We start from the raw sequence: 21,503 nt of genomic DNA on the forward strand, positions 1-21,503 counted from the left end.
CTTTAGTTGACCTTGACGAGTACAACTACTTAACACTAAAAAACATTTTATTTTCTCATGCGATAAGTTTGAACTCTTTTACTTGTATTTATATGGGACCTGAAGCATATTATTAAAAGGAAAGGGTAAAAAAAAAACCTGTTTGAAAATTTTGTTTTATATTATCTATCAATCATACATTAATGTGAAAACCTGTTGGAAATTTTGTTTTATATTAACTATCAATAAAACATTTATGTGAAAACCTGTTTGAAATTTTTTTATATTATCAATCATTAAAACATTTATGTGATATTTTTTGTGGGAGTTTATTGTTGACTAGTGCTTGCCTGTATCTGACTCAAAGTCATCAATCTTTTGTTTCAATGTTGGTGATAATCAATCTTTTGATGTTGGTGATACATGTCTTTGAAAGTTGGTGATACATCAATCTTTGAATGTTGGTGATACATCAATCTTTTGATGTTGGTAATACATCAATCTTTGAATGTTGGTGATACATCAATCTTTTGATGTTGGTAATACATCAATCTTTGAATGTTGGTGATACATCACACTTTATACACTGCTCAAAAGAATCCTACACTACACCAGCCATGTAGGAACAATGTAGTACTCATTGAAACAACAAAAAAGTCAAGAAACATGTAGTACTCATTGAAACAACAAAAAAGTCAAGAAACATGTAGTACTCATTGAAACAACAAAAAAGTCAAGAAACATGTAGTACTCATTGAAACAACAAAAAAGTCAAGAAACATGTAGTACTCATTGAAACAACAAAAAAGTCAAGAAACATGTAGTACTCATTGAAACAACAAAAAAGTCAAGAAACATGTAGTACTCATTGAAACAACAAAAAAGTCAAGAAACATGTAGTACTCATTGAAACAACAAAAAAGTCAAGAAACATGTAGTACTCATTGAAGCAACAAAAAAGTCAAGAAACATGTAGTACTCATTGAAACAACACAAAAGTCAAGAAACATGTAGTACTCATTGAAACAACACAAAAGTCAAGAAACATGTAGTACTCATTGAAGCAACAAAAAAGTCAAGAAACATGTAGTACTCATTGAAACAACACAAAAGTCAAGAAACATGTAGTACTCATTGAAACAACACAAAAGTCAAGAAACAGGTAGTACTCATTGAAACAACAAAAAAGTCAAGAAACATGTAGTACTCATTGAAACAACAAAAAAGTCAAGAAACATGTAGTACTCATTGAAACAACACAAAAGTCAAGAAACATGTAGTACTCATTGAAACAACACAAAAGTCAAGAAACATGTAGTACTCATTGAAACAACAAAAAAGTCAAGAAACATGTAGTACTCATTGAAGCAACACAAAAGTCAAGAAACAGGTAGTACTCATTGAAACAACAAAAAAGTCAAGAAACATGTAGTACTCATTGAAACAACAAAAAAGTCAAGAAACATGTAGTACTCATTGAAACAACACAAAAGTCAAGAAACATGTAGTACTCATTGAAACAACACAAAAGTCAAGAAACATGTAGTACTCATTGAAACAACAAAAAAGTCAAGAAACATGTAGTACTCATTGAAACAACACAAAAGTCAAGAAACATGTAGTACTCATTGAAACAACAAAAAAGTCAAGAAACATGTAGTAGCCTACTCATTGAAGCAACAAAAAAGTCAAGAAACATGTAGTACTCATTGAAGCAACAAAAAAGTCAAGAAACATGTAGTACTCATTGAAACAACACAAAAGTCAAGAAACATGTAGTACTCATTGAAACAACAAAAAAGTCAAGAAACATGTAGTACTCATTGAAGCAACAAAAAAGTCAAGAAACATGTAGTAGCCTACTCATTGAAACAACAAAAAAGTCAAGAAACATGTAGTACTCATTGAAACAACACAAAAGTCAAGAAACATGTAGTACTCATTGAAACAACACAAAAGTCAAGAAACATGTAGTACTCATTGAAACAACAAAAAAGTCAAGAAACATGTAGTACTCATTGAAGCAACACAAAAGTCAAGAAACAGGTAGTACTCATTGAAACAACAAAAAAGTCAAGAAACATGTAGTACTCATTGAAACAACACAAAAGTCAAGAAACATGTAGTACTCATTGAAACAACACAAAAGTCAAGAAACAGGTAGTACTCATTGAAACAACAAAAAAGTCAAGAAACATGTAGTACTCATTGAAACAACAAAAAAGTCAAGAAACATGTAGTACTCATTGAAACAACACAAAAGTCAAGAAACATGTAGTACTCATTGAAACAACACAAAAGTCAAGAAACATGTAGTACTCATTGAAACAACAAAAAAGTCAAGAAACATGTAGTACTCATTGAAACAACACAAAAGTCAAGAAACATGTAGTACTCATTGAAACAACAAAAAAGTCAAGAAACATGTAGTAGCCTACTCATTGAAGCAACAAAAAAGTCAAGAAACATGTAGTACTCATTGAAGCAACAAAAAAGTCAAGAAACATGTAGTACTCATTGAAACAACACAAAAGTCAAGAAACATGTAGTACTCATTGAAACAACAAAAAAGTCAAGAAACATGTAGTACTCATTGAAGCAACAAAAAAGTCAAGAAACATGTAGTAGCCTACTCATTGAAACAACAAAAAAGTCAAGAAACATGTAGTACTCATTGAAACAACAAAAAAGTCAAGAAACATGTAGTACTCATTGAAACAACAAAAAAGTCAAGAAACATGTAGTACTTATTTAAACAACAAAAAAGTCATGAAACATTGAGTTTGTGTTTTAATTTTTTTTAATCAACATCCGCCTGTACAAGTGAATTGATTTTAAACATGAGTCAAGTTGGTAGAATGTAGATTGGACAGAAAGTAAAACAATACACCTCATGTTGATTAGAACTCAACCATCACAGTGCTGGTCTGACCATGCCATTAGAACTCAACCATCACAGTGCTGGTCTGACCATGACATTAGTACTCAACCATCACAGTGCTGGTCTGACCATGCCATTAGTACTCAACCATCACAGTGCTGGTCTGACCATGACATTAGTACTCAACCATCACAGTGCTGGTCTGACCATGACATTAGTACTCAACCATCACAGTGCTGGTCTGACCAACCATCACAGTGCTGGTCTGACCATGCCATCGCTTACACTCGTGTATGAAATAATGGCCTGAGTTTACGCTGGTTAACAGTAAAACATTTTTCATTGGTTGCTACACTACAGACGTCTCATTTTCTTTCCCCGTTACTATGGCAACTTATTTACAACAGTAATGTTTGGGATCACAGCTACAACTAACAACAGTAGGTAAACATAAGATTCAGGCCATCGTCTCAATGTAAACAATCAGTTTATTGTCTCAATGTAAACATTAATCAGTTTATTGTCTCAATGTAAACATTAATCAGTTTATTGTCTCAATGTAAACATTAATCAGTTTATTGTCTCAATGTAAACATTAATCAGTTTATTGTCTCAATGTAAACAATCAGTTTATTGTCTCAATGTAAACATTAATCAGTTTATTGTCTCAATGTAAACAATCAGTTTATTGTCTCAATGTAAACATTAATCAGTTTATTGTCTCAATGTAAACATTTGATTTAGTCCATCAACTCACATGTAAACAATCAAAGTGTGGTAAACAGTAGAGTGTCCTCACATAGAAGAGTGTTGAAGTTTTCAGAAAATAAGTTTAAAATAGTTTTTATCTTATTGCTCAACTTCAACTGTACTAGCCATTGTTACTGTAACTAAACATAGTTACAACACCTGTTCTTATTGCATGTCCACATAACAACAGTGTACATTTAGTCACGAATGGGTTCAAGCACATCCAGTGGCGTCGCTAAGTGGGGTGTCACCCGGTTCGGCACCTCATGGTGTCAACTCTTTTTTTTTTCTCTCTGTAAATTCTGCAGTTGTTGTCACCCCCCCCCCCCCGGGGAAAAGCTTTAAAGCGTTCACATTTAATACTAATGATGTTTAGTCGGTTGTTAATAAAGTTGGTCGTAACATTGTTTTCTCTGTAGTTTACGTCATGGTGTCAACCCCCCCCCCCCTTATCGGGATCGTCATTATGTACTTAAAATACGTTTTTTACTCTAATTAATCATTCCTTGAACATATTTATTCTACATATATTGCAATTTTTGTATCTTGGTGTCACCCCCCCTAAATGGTGTCACCCCCCCCCCTAAATGGTGTCATCCCCCCCCCCCCCTCTGAGCACATCTGACAACTAGTGGGGCATTTCTTGCCACACACCAACCTTGTTGGACCCTCATTTTGACATTAATTTGGATAAGAATAATGAACTAAGGGACATAACAGCCATTCACAACAACACAACTGGCCGACTCATCACCCAAACTCGGATATATATATATATATATATATATATATATATATATATATATATGTATATATATATATATATATGTATATATATATATATATATATATATTATATATATATATATATATATATATATATATATATATATATATATATATATATATAAAAAACCCAGCTCTTGTTTGTAAAATGAAACTCAGGATCATAAAACCCTTCAAGCACCAACAAGTTGGATTATGATATTAAGATGAGCAATGTGTAGGCTAACAAGTACTTTACTTTCATTAAACCTAAATTAGACCATAAGAAATAGTTTGGTCGTCTACCTAGAAAAAGTGTATTCGGTAAATGAATGAGAAACTCAACCCTTCCAAAATGACGTGAAATAACCCAACACTTCCAAAATGACGTCATCAACCCAACCCTTCCAAAATGACGTGATTAACCCAACTTTCAAAATGACGAGATTAACCCAACTTTCAAAATGACGTGATTAACCCAACTTTCAAAATGACGTGATTAACCCAACCGTTTAAACATGACGTGATTATCCTTTAGTGCCCAGAAGAGAACGGATCAGTTTTTTGACGTGGGAGAGCTGGTAGGGCGACAACTCCCGCCACACACTCAGCACCTTGCCATTAGACGCCAGCTCCTGTAACACGTCACATGAGCGCACCAGCGGCACCGAGCTATTGTACAGGCTCTGGGCCGGCAGCCTTTGGGACTCTTCTTCGTTGGAGAGCACCAGTATCACTTGACCTGAAACATATCGGACATCTCTCATTGGCCAGTCATAAAAACAAAGTAAGTAAACAAAACGAATGACTAGTTTTGCGCTGCATTTAGATCTATAGAACATCAGTGTTTCTTTCAGAACTTTTTCTCCGGGGTGCACTTGAAATTTTCGGGGGGGGGGGGGGGGGCGGACAACAATTTTCGCGGGGGGGGGGGGCGGACACTGTCAAAAGCATATATTTACTATATAAATTCCATTTCGTTCGGGGGGGGGGGGGCGGTAGACTTTCTTAGGGGGAGGGGGGGGGGCGGTGCCTCCCCGAAGAGATGTCTGGAAGAAACTCTATAGAGCATTTACTTTAACCTATAAATAGAAATGTAATACCTCCAAAACACTTGAACTGATGCAATGACTCCAGAAGTACAGCGTTACTGGAGCGTTCATCGCCCTTGACCTCGCTCCCGCCGTTTTTGCAGACGTGATTTAAATCGAGCACGACGATGTAGACCTTAGCCCTCGGGCAGCTACTGAGAAGCTCCTGGGACTCGATGACGTGGAACGGCTTGACCGGAAGTTGCAGCTCGTCGGCCAGACACCTGAGCAGCGAGTCTGAGAGGGCCGAGTTCTGCTTCCAAGTGTTCTTGTTCAGGGCGATCACACACAAGTCCTGCCTGAAGGACACGTTGGGCTTCACCGGATGCTGCGCGAGGTTGATGCTCTGAAACACATTGGTCAACTCCTAAAACATGCATTTCGCCAGCTCGTTTCCTACATGAAACCAAACTGCGAAATATGAAAAAAAGTTTCTTGGAAAATAAAATGTATTTAAAAAAGTTGCTTCTAAAATATTTTTTTTTCTCAAGTAATTTGCATACATATGTATGTCTAATTTTTTGACAAGTAAGTCAATGCTGCGCCTAAACTGTTGACTAGAAGGCACATTGCTGTAAATCCTAAAACTGTAGCTACCAACATGTAAAGCCCATCCCCTTTCTCCCCCCCCCCCCCACACACAAAATAACATCACAACTGGGCGGTTCAGAGATGGGCGCTCAAGGGGTTAATTATCCCAACCTTTGTTTGGGTATCTGGCCAAGACGTCAATTCTCTCCCATTCCCACCCCACTCACCCCACCCCCGTCTCTACTTCGTAGTGTCACCCCCCCCCCAAAGTAATTAAAAGACCAGAGTAGCATTGATTTTTCAAGAGGTTATAATGACTTAAGTGACCTTATAAGCCGTACACAGTGTTACCCCCTTGGCGGAATCTAGAGAAAAATTGGACCGTCTCCAGACATGAATGGAGGGCTGGATGTCGACGGGAAATACTAAGGATGTTAAATCAAGGGCTGGATGTCGACGGGAAATACTAAGGATGTTAAATCAAGGGCTGGATGTCGACGGGAAATACTAAGGATGTTAAATCAAGGGCTGGATGTCGACGGGAAATACTAAGGATGTTAAATCAAGGGCTGGATGTCGACGGGAAATACTAAGGATGTTAAATCAAGGACTGGATGTCGACGGGAAATACTAAGGATGTTAAATCAAGGGCTGGATGTCGACGGGAAATACTAAGGATATTAAATCAAGGTCTGGATGTCGACGGGAAATACTAAGGATGTTAAATCAAGGGCTGGATGTCGACGGGAAATACTAAGGATGTTAAATCAAGGGCTGGATGTCGACGGGAAATACTAAGGATGTTAAATCAAGGGCTGGATGTCGACGGGAAATACTAAGGATGTTAAATCAAGGACTGGATGTCGACGGGAAATACTAAGGATGTTAAATCAAGGGACTGGATGTCGACGGGAAATACTAAGGATGTTAAATCAAGGACTGGATGTCGACGGGAAATACTAAGGATGTTAAATCAAGGGCTGGATGTCGACGGGAAATACTAAGGATGTTAAATCAAGGGCTGGATGTCGACGGGAAATACTAAGGATGTTAAATCAAGGACTGGATGTCGACGGGAAATACTAAGGATGTTAATCTTCTTTGAGCAAACCGAACAAACAGGTTGGGTTCATACCGTACTGGATGCCGACTTGGGCAGTGAAGAGCTGGTCAGTTGGCTCAAGTCGAGGCCCTGCCGGACGTTGAGTCGTGCCCGGACGGCCAGAATGATCTGGACGGTGATGTAGACAAGCACCAGGAAGCCGAGACATTCTGGGGACAGAGTGGGCTGTCAGTCATGTGGGGGGGGGGGCATATTGTGTGGGTGGTCAGACATTCATGTGGGGGTCATAATGTCATGTGGGGGGAGGCATATTGTGTGGGGGTCATAATGTCGTGTGGGGGTCATAGTGTCGTGTGGGGGTCATAATGTCGTGTGGGGGTCATAATGTCGTGTGGGGGTCATAATGTCATGTGGGGGAGGCATATTGTGTGGGGGTCATAATGTCATGTGGGGGGAGGCATATTGTGTGGGGGTCATAATGTCGTGTGGGGGGTCATAGTGTCGTGTGGGGGTCATAATGTCGTGTGGGGGTCATAATGTCGTGTGGGGGTCATAATGTCGTGTGGGGGTCATAATGTCATGTGGGGGAGGCATATTGTGTGGGGGGTCATAATGTCATGTGGGGGAGGCATATTGTGTGGGGGGTCATAATGTCATGTGGGGGAGGCATATTGTGTGGGGGTCATAATGTCATGTGGGGGAGGCATATTGTGTGGGGGGTCATAATGTCATGTGGGGGAGGCATATTGTGTGGGGGGTCATAATGTCATGTGGGGGGGGCATATTGTGTGGGGGGTCATAATGTCATGTGGGAGGGGCATATTGTGTGGGGGGTCATAATGTCATGTGGGGGGAGGAGCATATTGGTGGGGGGTCATAATGTCATGTGGGAGGGGCATATTGTGTGGGGGGTCATAATGTCATGTGGGGGAGGCATATTGTGTGGGGGTCATAATGTCATGTGGGGGAGGCATATTGTGTGGGGGTCATAATGTCATGTGGGGGAGGCATATTGTGTGGGGGTCATAATGTCATGTGGGGGAGGCATATTGTGTGGGGGTCATAATGTCGTGTGGGGGTCATAATGTGTGTGTGTGTGGGGGAAGGGGCATATTGGTGGGGGTCAGACATTCATGTGGGGGTCATAATGTCATGTGGGGGGAGGCATATTGTGTGGGGGTCATAATGTCGTGTGGGGGTCATAATGTGTGTGTGTGTGGGGGAAGGGGCATATTGGTGGGGGTCAGACATTCATGTGGGGGTCATAATGTCATGTGGGGGGAGGGATATTGTGTGGGGGTCATAATGTCGTGTGGGGGTCATAATGTCGTGTGGGGGGGAGGAGCATATTGGTGGGGGTCACAATGTCGTGTGGGGGTCATAATGTCGTGTGGGGGTCATAATGTCGTGTGGGGGTCATAATGTCGTGTGGGGGTTATAATGTGTGGGGGTCATAATGTCATGTGGGGGTCATAATATCATGTGGGGGTCATAATGTCATGTGGGGGTCATAATGTCATATGGGGGTCATAATGTCGTGTGGGGGTTATAATGTGTGGGGGTCATAATGTCATGTGGGGATCAGACAGTCATGTGGGGGTCAGACAGTCATGTCTGTGTCTGTGTATGTGTGTGTCTGTGTGTGTGTGTGTCTTTTGGGGGTCAGGTTAGTTTTATAAAATACTATATAGAGAAACCTTTTTCAGATATGATGGTCTAACAGTTTCCATATTCTCAACATTTACATGAAATATTCAACCTTCCATTAGACACCCTATATTTAAATGTCATTCTGGAATATACCACACTTTTTTAAATGTCATACTTAGTTCCTTCAGTAGAACCGATGATAGGGGATTTTGGCTTACAGTACCGTCAGAGTAGAGTCATGGTGTGGAGAATTAGATGGCTTACAGTACCGTCAGAGTAGAGTCGTGATGTGGAGAATTAGCTGGCTTACAGTACCGTCAGATACATGGTGTGGAGAATGAGATGGCTTACAGTACCGTCAGAGTAGAGTCATGGTGTGGAGAATTAGATGGCTTACAGTACCGTCAGATACATGGTGTGGAGAATGAGATGGCTTACAGTACCGTCAGAGTAGAGTCATGGTGTGGAGAATTAGATGGCTTACAGTACCGTCAGAGTAGAGTCATGGTGTGGAGAATTAGATGGCTTACAGTACCGTCAGAGTAGAGTCGTGAGGCCACATCGGCCAGCTGACCATTGAGGTGGTCGATTTTGTTGGCCAGTAGCTTGATGGTCATCGTAAAGTTGGCCAGTTTTTTCTCCACTTCTAGGTTGGAATATGATTGGTTGTTGACTTCTGCTGCCATGACCTGTGTCAAACAGGACGAGAGAATGTAGTTTCTGGAGATAAATCACTCACTCAGTGACACGATGTGACCAATGAAAAACGTGCCACGTGATACGATGTGACCAATGAAAAACGTACCACGTGACACGATGTGACCAATGAAAAACGTGCCACGTGACACGATGTGACAAATGAAAAACGTGCCACGTGACACGATGTGACCAATGAAAAACGTGACACGTGACACGATGTGACCCATGAAAAACGTGCCACGTGACACGATGTGACCAATGAAAAACGTGACACGATGTGACCAATGAAAAACGTGCCACGTGACACGATGTGACCAATGAAAAACGTGACACGTGACACGATGTGACCAACGTACCTCCCTGGCGACGACCTGCTCTTTGAATGCCATCTCCTGCAGACGTAGCCTGTGCGCCAGGTCTGAGATGACCATCTGCCACGGGCACGTGTCGGGGATGGCCAGGCTGTTGGCCCTGACCAGCTCACACGTCGTGGCCACCGTCCTGTTGGCCAACGTCAGGTAGGCGTACACCAGCCCCAGCAGGCACGCGGCCAGGGCCACAAGCCTGGGGACGGGGAGGGGATGTTCAGCTAGTGGTGTTTGTAGGGGTGGGGGTGGGGGTGGTGGTGACTGTTGGGGTGGGGGTGTCTGTTGGGGTGGTGGTGTCTGTTGGGGTGGGGGTGTCTGTTGGGGTGGTGGTTTCTGTTGGGGTGGGGGTGGGGGTGGTGGTGACTGTTGGGGTGGGGGTGTCTGTTGGGGTGGGGTGTCTGTTGGGTGGGGGTGATAATGTCTGTTGGGGTGGGGTGTCTGTTGGGGTGGGGTGTCTGTTGTGTTGGGGGTGTCTGTTGGGGTGGGGTGTTTCTTGGGGTGGGGGTGACTGTTGGGGTGGGGGTGTCTGTTGGGGTGGGGGTGTCTGTTGGGGTGGTGGTGTCTGTTGGGGTGGGGGTGTCTGTTGGGGTGGTGGTGTCTGTTGGGGTGGGGTGTCTGTTGAGGTGGGGATGTCTGTTGGGGTGGGGTGACTGTTGGGGTGGTGGTGTCTGTTGGGGTGGGGTGTCTGTTGGGGTGGTGGTGTCTGTTGGGGTGGGGGTGGGGTGTTTGTTGGGATGGGGATGTCTGTTTGGGTGGGGTGTCTGTTGGGGTGGTGGTGTCTGTTGGGGTGGGGGTGTCTGTTGGGGTGATGGGTGGGGGTGGGGGTGTCTGTTGGGGTGGGGGTGTTTGTTGGGGTGGGTGTATCTGTTGGGGTGATGGTGTCTGTTGGGGTGGGGTGTCTGTTGGGGTGGGGTGTTTGTTGGGGTGGGGGTGTCTGTTGGGGTGATGGGTGGGGTTGTCTGTTGGGGTGGGGGTGTTTGTTGGGGTGGGTGTATCTGTTGGGGTGATGGTGTCTGTTGGGGTGGGGGTGGGGGTGACTGTTGGGGTGATGGTGTCTGTTGGGGTGGGGGTGGGGGGTGACTGTTGGGGTGGGGGTGACTGTTGGGGTGGGGGTGTCTGTTGGGGTGGGGGTGTCTGTTGGGGTGTGGTGTTTGTTGGGGTGGGGGTGTCTATTGGTGTGATGGTGTCTGTTGGGGTGATGGGTGGGGGTGTGGGTGTCTGTTGGGGTGGTGGTGTTTGTTGGGGTGGGGGTGTCTGTTGGGGTGGGGTGTCTGTTGGGGTGGGGTGTTTGTTGGGGTGGGGGTGTCTGTTGGGGTGATGGGTGGGGGTGGGTGTGTCTGTTGGGGTGGGGGTGTTTTTTGGGGTGGGTGTATCTGTGGGGGTGATGGTGTCTGTTGGGGTGGTGGTGTCTGTTGGGGTGGGGGTGACTGCTGGGGTGGGGGTGTCTGTTGGGGTGGGGGTGTCTTTTGGGGGGGTGTCGTGTGTGTGTGTCTGTTGGGGTGGTGGTGTCTGTTGTGGTGGGGGTGTTTGTTGAAGTATCAGACATACACAAACAGCAAGCTGTAACGTGACCATACTCGCAAAGTATCAGAATCTCTCTCTCTCTCTCTCACACACACACAGACACAGACACACACAGACAGACACACACACAGACACACACACAAACGTGAACGTGAGATAAAAAAGTTCACGTACCCAGCTCTCTTCCAGTGGTGGAGACACGCCTCCTTCACCAGAAGCCATGTTGTATAGACCCAGTGGTCTCCCATCTCACTAGAAATCTCTGACAATAATCCTTGGATTATCCATCTTATGGCCTTGTCGATGAACACAATCGGTTATTTCACGGTTGTAGTGGTGATCACATTGATTGTTTACATGTCTGCATGACAGGCCAACATTACCCCCGGCACATCTTAGCCTTGCCGTCACCCGGCACAACTTAGCCTTGCCGTCACCGAGGCCGCCGGTCTGCCATCGATTGCTCCAAAGATTTATCGTCCTCCTTTAACTGGCCAAAAGTTGTCTCAGGGATCCACAATCAGGAAGTTGCTCAATCTGACATAACAGGCTAACGTACAGTCGGATGTAGCATGATGCAACAAGTTTAATTCTGTCGGAAAGAACGGGATACAACCAATTTACTGCATGGGTGTCGATATATATTTCTTTATATCTAAGATGGGTAGTACAAAAATGATATGAAAACCTGTATTTCAAGATAAGATGAGTGCTCTTATTGTATGTTTATATTTTGTGATTATTTGATAATTTTCACTCCTTTAATCAAGAAACCGAAAAAAAACAACATGAAATTTGTTCAATTTCTTTCAAATATTACATTTATATTTAAACTAGCCGTACCGGCGAGGCCTTGCACTGGCATTTGAGATAAACTTAGCTGCAAAGGGCCGTGACTTGTGAGTTCATTAAGCAGCATATACATATACAATTTTCAAATAAGATCTATGTGTAAATATAGACGCTTGAGAAAATAAAATCACAAACGCAAACATAAACGCAAACATAAACATACACGCAAAACATAAACTCAAACGCAAACTTAAACGCAAACATAAACACAAACTTAAACGCAAACATAGACGCATTCATAAATGAAACTTAAACAAAGAAATAAACGCAGACATAATATCACAAACACACAAATAGCACAACATTGAATACCCACCCACTCGTGCACACAACTAAGCACACAATCACCCCACCTATCCACATTCTAAATTTGAGCGACATCCTTATTCAAACATATACATTTACAAACCTTAGATATCGAATAAAGCTATAGATTTAAAAATTGACCTAGATCTACGCATACCCCTCACCCCCTCACCCAGTTGTTAAGGGCACAGAGAAATTCCGCCGAGAGAATGTAATTTGTGCCCCAGAAATCAATAATGACATCTCGCTCGTCGGATCTTGGTTGTGTTGATGAAAAATAGAGCCGGGCCGATAGGCGGCCTTACGGGAGGCCAGTGTATATAAATGGCTAGATGCATTGGTCAACTGATGCATTGGTCAACTGTTTGACGTTTGACACATTGATCAACTGTTTCAGGTTTGACACATTAGTCAACTGTTTCACGTTTGACACATTGGTCAACTGTTTCACGTTTGACACATTGGTCAGCTGTTTCACGTTTGACACATTAGCCAACTGTTTCACGTTTGACACATTAGTCAACTGTTTCACGTTTGGTCAACTGTTTCACGTTTGACACATTGGTCAACTGTTTCACGTTTGACACATTGGTCAACTGTTTGATGCATTGGTTGATCGATGCCAACATCTGGACAGAAACTTTAGCCAAGTTGGTAGATTTGAACATTAGCCAAGTGGTCAAGGAATTATTAAATGTAACTCTGTTCTGAAAGGTGGAACATTCTGAATAACTGCCTACATATTACTAAATTATTGGTCTTGCATGTCAGATCTTTTATTTAGCTACTGTTTTTTGTGTTATTTAAAGATCAATTTTAACATAATGGTAAGATATGGGTTGGATCACTATATTGATCACACACCTCTTTACTGGTAATTGCAAAAACAATATTTACAGAATTTTCCCGTGTTTTAAAACCTATGATTCTGGCGGCATGGTACTTTGGTACCTCATTATGCGTTTTCCCAAATGCACTTAACAAATCAGTTCGTGTGGGTTTATGAGGCGGGGGGGGGGGGGGGGGGGGGTTCAACTTCATTCACCACTGTCCGGTCACTTTAGGTCAGTTATCCTACCAGCATACACCTAGGTGTGACATTAATGTCTACACAATTACGGCCTGTCCCGTTTTAGGTGGTGAGGTGTGTGTGTGTGGGGGGTGGGGGGGGGGGGGGGGAAACTAACTCAGAGTGAACATAGCGTCAGTTTTTAGATGCCTTGTCTAAAAATACATATACAATTATACATATTTACTTGTTCAGAAGCAGATTTAAAGAAGTAACAAAGGTATTATGACAGCAACCCATTTTTACCGAGGGTTCCCCCCTACCCCCCCCCCCCCCCCCCCCCGCCTACGCCTCTGGGTCAAGGTATGGTTAAATGTGACCCCTGGGTAGTTGGACAGGTTTTGTTGCTACAAGATGAACACGAACGCTAGTATACGGGGAAATAAAAATGGTGACAACAAACACAAAAAAAAAAAAAAAAAATTAAACACACAAGTTGTGAATATTTTTAAAATGACGGTTTGCAAATCCTCTACTACTTTTCCATTCTTCCCTGAAAAAATTTTCCAAAAAATTCTAAATTTGAGTGTTGCACAGAATGTTTACTGAAAATTTTTACAAGCTAACGGTTTGTGTTGGTTTTGGTAAGACCGTAAGGAGGGACCACCGTGGTCAGCCTGCCTTCCACATGGTGCTGCCCACACTACCACACGCCACGGGTCTATACAAACCTGACACGGGTCTATACAAACCTGACACGGGTCTATACAAACACAAACCTGACACGGGTCTATACAAACACAAACCTGACACGGGTCTATACAAACACAAACCTGACACGGGTCTATACAAACACAAACCTGACACGGGTCTATACAAACCTGACACGGGTCTATACAAACCTGACACGGGTCTATACAAACACAAACCTGACACGGGTCTATACAAACACAAACCTGACACGGGTCTATACAAACACAAACCTGACACGGGTCTATACAAACACAAACCTGACACGGGTCTATACAAACACAAACCTGACACGGGTCTATACAAACCTGTCACGGGTCTATACAAACACAAACCTGACACCGGTTTATACAAACCTGACACGGGTCTATACAAACACAAACCTGACACGGGTCTATACAAACACAAACCTGACACGGGTCTACACAAACACAAACCTGACACGGGTCTATACAAACCTGACACGGGTCTATACAAACCTGACACGGGTCTATACAAACACAAACCTGACACGGGTCTATACAAACCTGACACGGGTCTATACAAACACAAACCTGACACGGGTCTATACAAACCTGACACGGGTCTATACAAACACAAACCTGACACGGGTCTATACAAATCCGACACGGGCCTATACAAACACAAACCTGACACGGGTCTATACAAACACAAACCTGACACTGGTCTATACAAACACAAACCTGACACGGGTCTATAAAAACCTGACACGGGTCTATACAAACACAAACCTGACACTGGTCTATACAAACACAAACCTGACACGGGTCTATAAAAACCTGACACGGGTCTATACAAACCTGACACGGGTCTATACAAACACAAACCTGACACGGGTCTATACAAACCTGACACGGGTCTATACAAACCTGACACGGGTCTATACAAACCTGACACGGGTCTATACAAACACATACCTGACACGGGTCTATACAAACCTGACACGGGTCTATACAAACACAAACCTGACACAGGTCTATACAAACCTGAGGCAATGAACACACGATAGCAGCGACCAATCGATACGAGCGATCGATCCTTACTAATCGATGAGATCAGAAAGAACTCGCCATCCTATCCAAGCTGAGTCGAAGATGTTCGATCACACACTAGAAGGTGGTCAAGTCCCCCCCACACACTAGAAGGTGGTTGTGTAGTGAGAGAAACACACGACACTCCACACCCGGCCTCCCCCTCCACTGGCGGCACGACTGGACAGACGATGTGACGTCATCGGCGGATAGTTCTCTCCCCTCAGACTGACGTCCGGGGGCGCTACACGGGCTGTCAGTGATCTCGTCCTCCCTCACTTGGACCTATCATAGCACATCATCACCACACATAACCACCTCACATTTCTCACCACCACACATTACCACCCCAAATCACCATCCCACACCACCACCCCACATCACCACCCCACATCACCACCCCAAATCACCACCCCACATCACCACACATCACCACCACACATCACCACACATCACCACCCCACATCACCACCCCAAATCACCACCACACATCACCACCACACATCACCACACATCACCACCACACATCACCACACATCACCACCCCACATCACCACCCCAAATCACCACCGCACATCACCACACATCACCACCACACATCACCACACATCACCACCCCACATCACCACCACACACCACCACCACACATCACCACCACACATCACCACCACACACCACCACCACACATCACCACCCCACATCACCGCCCCCATCCCCCCATCACCACCACACATCACCACCACACATCACCACACACCACCACCACACATCACCACACACCACCACCCCACATGACCACCCCACATGACTACCCCACATCACCACCACCCCACATCACCACACACCACCACCCCACATCACCACCCCACATCACCACCCCACATCACCACTACCCCACATCACCACACACCACCACCCCACATCACCACCCCACATCACCACCCCACATCACCACCACACATCACCACACACCACCACCACACATCACCACACATCACCACCCCACATCACCACCCCACATCACCACCACACATCACCACCCCACACCACCACCACACATCACCACACATCACCACACATCACCACACACCACCACCACACATCACCACACACCACCACCCCACATGACCACCCCACATGACTACCCCACATCACCACCACCCCACATCACCACACACCACCACCCCACATCACCACCCCACATCACCACCCCACATCACCACACACCACCACCCCACATCACCACCCCACATCACCACCCCACATCACCACCACACATCACCACACACCACCACCACACATCACCACACATCACCACCCCACACCACCACCACACATCACCACACATCACCACACATCACCACACATCACCCCACATCACCACCCCACATCACCACCCCACATCACCACCCCACATCACCACCCCACATCACCACCCCACATCACCACCCCACATCACCACCCCACACCACCACCACACATCACCACCCCACACCACCACCACACATCACCACCACACATCACCACACATCACCACCACACATCACCACCACACATAACCGCCCCCATCCCCATCCCCCATCACCACCGCCCCCCATCCCCCCATCCCCACCCCACACCACCACCACACATCACCGCCCCCATTCCCCCATCACCACCTTACACACACAGGCAGACGATACCAGGCTAAAAAAGAGCGATGAATGACAGAATTTTATTTACAATAATTTATCCTGACGTGGGGGTGTGGATTTGTGGCATTGTTTTTTTTTGTGATAAGTAAACAATTGGTGACAGAACTAGGAAATTGGATTTTTGCCCAATAATTATGAGTTAATTATAAGTTAATTCCCTTTGGTAATTCGTATATAATTTTCAAAAATCCTTAAAAAGCCCAACAGTATTGTAAATTTATTATTATAGTTTGTGAACAATTAACCATATTTTAGAAAAATACTAAATTTTATTTTAAAAATTCATAATGACTTAAAACAAATATTATCTTTTAAAAACACATATTTCGAAACCCATAGCTTTTTAAAATTATTTTTAATACATGAAGGCAGGAAAAATCGTTACATGCATGCCTTAAACTAATGAGTAAGGAAAATAACGAGCCTGGGTAATTACAGGCTCCCAGACAACCAGTTCTGGAAGAATTTCTACAGGGGCACAGGTCGCCCCCATGGTGACCCACCTACTCTTGTGGGATGCCTGGGTTGAGTGATCTGCCCTCAAAATTAACAATGTAATGAGTTGTGTGGGAATAAGTCATGAGCTCACGCCTAATTTTAATTAACATTTCAAATTTGTGTTAATCTGTCCCGTCCCAAGCATCAACTCCTCATTACAAGGTAACAATCAATATATTTATTTATATATGAAATAGTGAAAGTATGTGTGTGTCCTATATGCATTATTATATCTATCACACCTTCGCCGTTAAACTGGAAAGTTCTTGAGAATACTCATGGTATGGTTTCTGCAAAAAAAAAAATCTAAATTTCGCCCCCCCCCCCCCCCCCACCCACCCCAGGATTCAAAGGCTCAAAAAGGCTCCTAAGGAACCCAGTATAAAAAATTCGGGCTTATTGTTGAATTGTGAATATTTAGAGGAATTAACCAGGCTTAAATTATTTTGCAAAAATATTAACTTGGTTGTCTCCCTTTGTCCATAAAAATTCTGTAACAAACTGAGTGTGATGGGCCTACTGTTCTAAAATAATGATTAGTAGTCCCTTAAATCTCGAGTTTCGCCAGAAAAGCTACATTTAAAAAATAAAGATTTGTAATCTATCTATGCATGTAAAAATAAGCTACTCAGCCTTTGAGACATTGGTTGAGATTACTTTTTGGGACGTTCGAATGGCAGGCTCCCTTGTAGGATGCAATTTTAGCGCCCACGATAACCAGCGAGCTTTATGGCGCCTACATCTATTTTAAACAGCACAATGGCGTAGGGTCACGGTAGACCATGCCATTCAATGGTCCAACCAGGGGCCGTATTCGGTGCCCCTGTTCAAATGTAACCTGTGGCTTCCAAGAGCGCCCCGCGAACCCCCTGACATATGGGCGGTCGTCAAAGGGTGTCTCAACCGCACTATTACGGAGGGCGACTAGTATCTCATAGATGTTACATTATTCGGCTCATGTTTGAGTTGCCAATGTAATCGTTTTAATAAAAAAAAGTGCATTTAGTATTTAGTCACATTAGGAGCCACATTTAGTCATCCAAAGGTCAAATTTAGTCACTATTTAGTCGAGACTGTAACATGTGCCACACGGAATTAGTTCGTTTCAAGTTTTCTTTATGCGCTTGGTTGGGGCGATGAAAATCATTACAAGCATGACGAACAGCTCTAGAATACATTAAGAACACATTGCGAAACATGCAGTGCACACGAAAAAAATCCTGTAGACCACATTTAAAAACCTGCATTACACATTTAGAAAACTGTAATGCACATTTAGAAACCTGCAGTACACATTTAATTAGACAAAACAAAACTAAAACAAGTCTATAGGTTGAATGAAAATAGTTTATTTCTGCAGATTTGATGAACAGGGACCTTATGAAGACCCACTGGTAGATTCGATCAACAGTGAGCTAGATAAGAGAATCAGGGCAAACATTGGATGTACTGAGGCAATCATTGCGGATCGAACTAGTGTTGGCAATTTTACTAGGTCAGGAGGTTTCCATTGACGTTCAGACCAAGTACGGAGTATGCATGTTGAGTCACACGTACAAACAACCACACAAACAGAAATACAATTTGTTTGATGGCAAAAACACACGCACACAAACAGAAATACAATTTTTTTGATGGCAAAAACACACACACACAAACAGAAACACAATTAGTTTGATGGTTGAAAAAAACTTTTTCTTCCATGACAATAATTTTTGAGAAGTAGTGTCTAATGTGCGTGTGTGTGTATGCGTGTGTGTGTGTATGTGTGTGTGTGTGTGTGTCGATCTATTTTAATTTTAGTATAGATGTGGAGATTTGAGATCAGCCGATGTTGTTGACTCATCAGAGGCGGTTCCCTCTACAACTGCCCCAGGGGCGGCCCCCCACCAACAACTCTGAAGGTCACATGATAGGGCGCCACCTTCAGGTCTACAAAATCTCTCGTGTTCAAACATTGCAGCACAACGACCTACTTTGTGATGGTTGATGTCAACCCATGTCGGCTATAAATAAAACTGATGGAGGGTGATCGACGGTATGCTGTAAATAAAAAGTAAATTATAAGTGACTCTAAAGGATAAACTCACGGGGTGAAACTAGCTCTACTTCCCACGGTTACACGAGCAGTAAGGAAACATTTGTTTGTAAGTGGCTCTGAAGGAAGAACTCATGGAGAGAAATACGAACAAGCCAACGGCACCGTTGAGGTAGTCGAAGAAAAAGACGATGTATGCCATGGCTGAGGCGAGGTTGTGGTACTGCCGGAGGTAGTAGTACTCTCGTATGAAGTACTTGGCCAGGTAGTGGGCGCACCTCGGGCTCAGGTTGATGATGTACAGCACGATGATTACCAGCAACATTTTCACCACTTTTTGGTCACGGGTCGACATCGGTTTAGCGCTGGGTTTATCTTTAGGGGTGAGGCTTGGTTTAACCTTAGGGTTATGCAGTGTGCTCGCGTTGGGCTTAGTGTTATCGGAAGCTGCATGATTCGACTGGGTTGTCCCCCCGTGGTTGTACTGGTTGCGAAATTTCGAAGCTTTCCGTAGGTTGGTAGAGATGATGAGAGCTGAGACGACGATGACGACAAGACTGGCCAGTGGCCAGAGCGTGCCCGACAGGTTGTAGTAGCCGAACAGCTCGGCGCTGTGGCTGGTGGAGAAGGCGTTGTACTGGTAGACGGCGATGGTGGAGTTGTAGCGGGGGTCCCACACCCACACCACGTCGTAGATACCGAAAATGACAGCGAAGCAGCCGAAGACGACAAAGGAGATGACGCCGCACACGATGAAGGAGACCTTGGGGGTGAGCATCCACTTGACCTTGAGGGGCATGGTGACACAGAGGCACCTCTCCACGGCCACATAGGAGGCCAGCACGCTGGCCACGTAGGTGGAGAAGGAGACCAGGTAGTTGAAGATGACCAGGCTGATGTTGGACCAGCTGGCCGCGCTGGACGGGGACCAGATCCCGATAGGGCCGGCCATTCTTTGCATGGCGCCCCCCAGACTCTTGACCAGGTCCCAGGCGGCGATGGTTGTCATGGAGATACCGACGCTGTCCTTGAACCCTTGTTTAGTGAAGACGGTTATGACGATAACGTTTGAGAAAATGCCGATGAAAGCGATGATAAAATTAAATGTCATGTCGATGATGATTTCCATCATCCTTCGTTGGGCTTCTGTCATCAAAATGTCAGGGGGAACGAACTCCACATTTACCAACTGTCCAGAGTTCTCCTTAATTATTTCAGTTGACATATTTTTCATTTCCGACATTTTCAATTCAACTTTAATAAAGAAAAACAGCTACGACTAAATTGTGTTGGTATGTGACGTTGATCACATGACATGCATGCGTGACGTAGATAAATTGTTGGAAAACAAGTTCCGAAATGTGCAAATAGCACATGTACATGGGCCAGCGCATGTAGACAAACCTAACACCAACCTGCGGATTTAGACAAACCTAACATCAACTAGCGGATGTAGACAAACCTAACATCAACCTGCGGATTTAGACAAACCTAACATCAACTAGCGGATGTAGACAAACCTAACACCAACCAGCGGAGGGATATGTATCTAGCATCAGCTTGTGGAAGCACCACTGAGGTTATAATTTATATCGACAAAGAGCGGATCTCTAAGTTTATTTCATCACAATAGATTTATCTTACAACGTATTCCATTAAATTAGCGTAAATTAAAAAAAATAAAATAATTGCCTCTCATTAGCTTTCTAAACATTAGTAGAGCAATATTTAATTACGATGCAATAATTAGTGTTGATCGATCAATGCATAAACATGTGTATTAACCAAGCCCTAATCTTAAAACTTTGCCCTCGCCCCTCGCCTATTATAATTATGCTTTAAGAAAATAACAATTCATTGTGTGTTTAAACTATTTTCTGTTACTTCTCAAACTAAACCCTCAGCGGTAAAATTTAGCAAACAAGCACCAACTTACGTGGCTAAAAATAATTGCCCGATCCTAGTGAAATAATTTGTTAACCAATCATAGAGCGTTAGTGTAA

At 43.8% G+C, this 21,503-nt stretch overlaps 2 protein-coding genes and 1 non-coding gene across 3 annotated transcripts; 1 reads left to right on the top strand and 2 right to left on the bottom strand.

The window, feature by feature from the left end:
* Nucleotides 1–4,531: 4,531 nt before the first annotated feature.
* LOC131948748 (uncharacterized) lies at nucleotides 4,532–11,549 on the bottom strand. The gene is made up of 6 exons (XM_059310429.1): nucleotides 11,476–11,549; nucleotides 9,766–9,973; nucleotides 9,246–9,399; nucleotides 7,133–7,269; nucleotides 5,479–5,812; nucleotides 4,532–5,117 (listed from the first exon to the last, which is right to left on the bottom strand). Exons 1-6 carry the CDS (start codon nucleotides 11,547–11,549, stop codon nucleotides 4,903–4,905), a joined length of 1,122 nt encoding a protein of 373 aa, XP_059166412.1. The 3' UTR covers nucleotides 4,532–4,902.
* Nucleotides 11,550–17,353: 5,804 nt separating this feature from the next.
* Nucleotides 17,354–17,505, top strand: LOC131948759 (U12 minor spliceosomal RNA). The gene has a single exon (XR_009388068.1). It is a non-coding gene; the product is annotated as a U12 minor spliceosomal RNA (small nuclear RNA).
* A 2,062-nt stretch (nucleotides 17,506–19,567) lies between these two features.
* On the bottom strand, nucleotides 19,568–20,904 carry LOC131948749 (uncharacterized). Its single transcript, XM_059310430.1, has 2 exons — nucleotides 19,962–20,904; nucleotides 19,568–19,865 (listed from the first exon to the last, which is right to left on the bottom strand). The coding sequence occupies exons 1-2, from the start codon at nucleotides 20,741–20,743 to the stop codon at nucleotides 19,568–19,570; spliced, it is 1,080 nt and encodes a 359-aa protein (XP_059166413.1). The 5' UTR covers nucleotides 20,744–20,904.
* Between the last annotated feature and the right edge of the window lie 599 nt (nucleotides 20,905–21,503).

Source organism: Physella acuta, unplaced genomic scaffold, assembly GCF_028476545.2.
Source record: "Physella acuta isolate Inbredline_101_S28 unplaced genomic scaffold, ASM2847654v3 ptg000658l, whole genome shotgun sequence".
Lineage (NCBI taxonomy): Eukaryota > Metazoa > Mollusca > Gastropoda > Physidae > Physella > Physella acuta.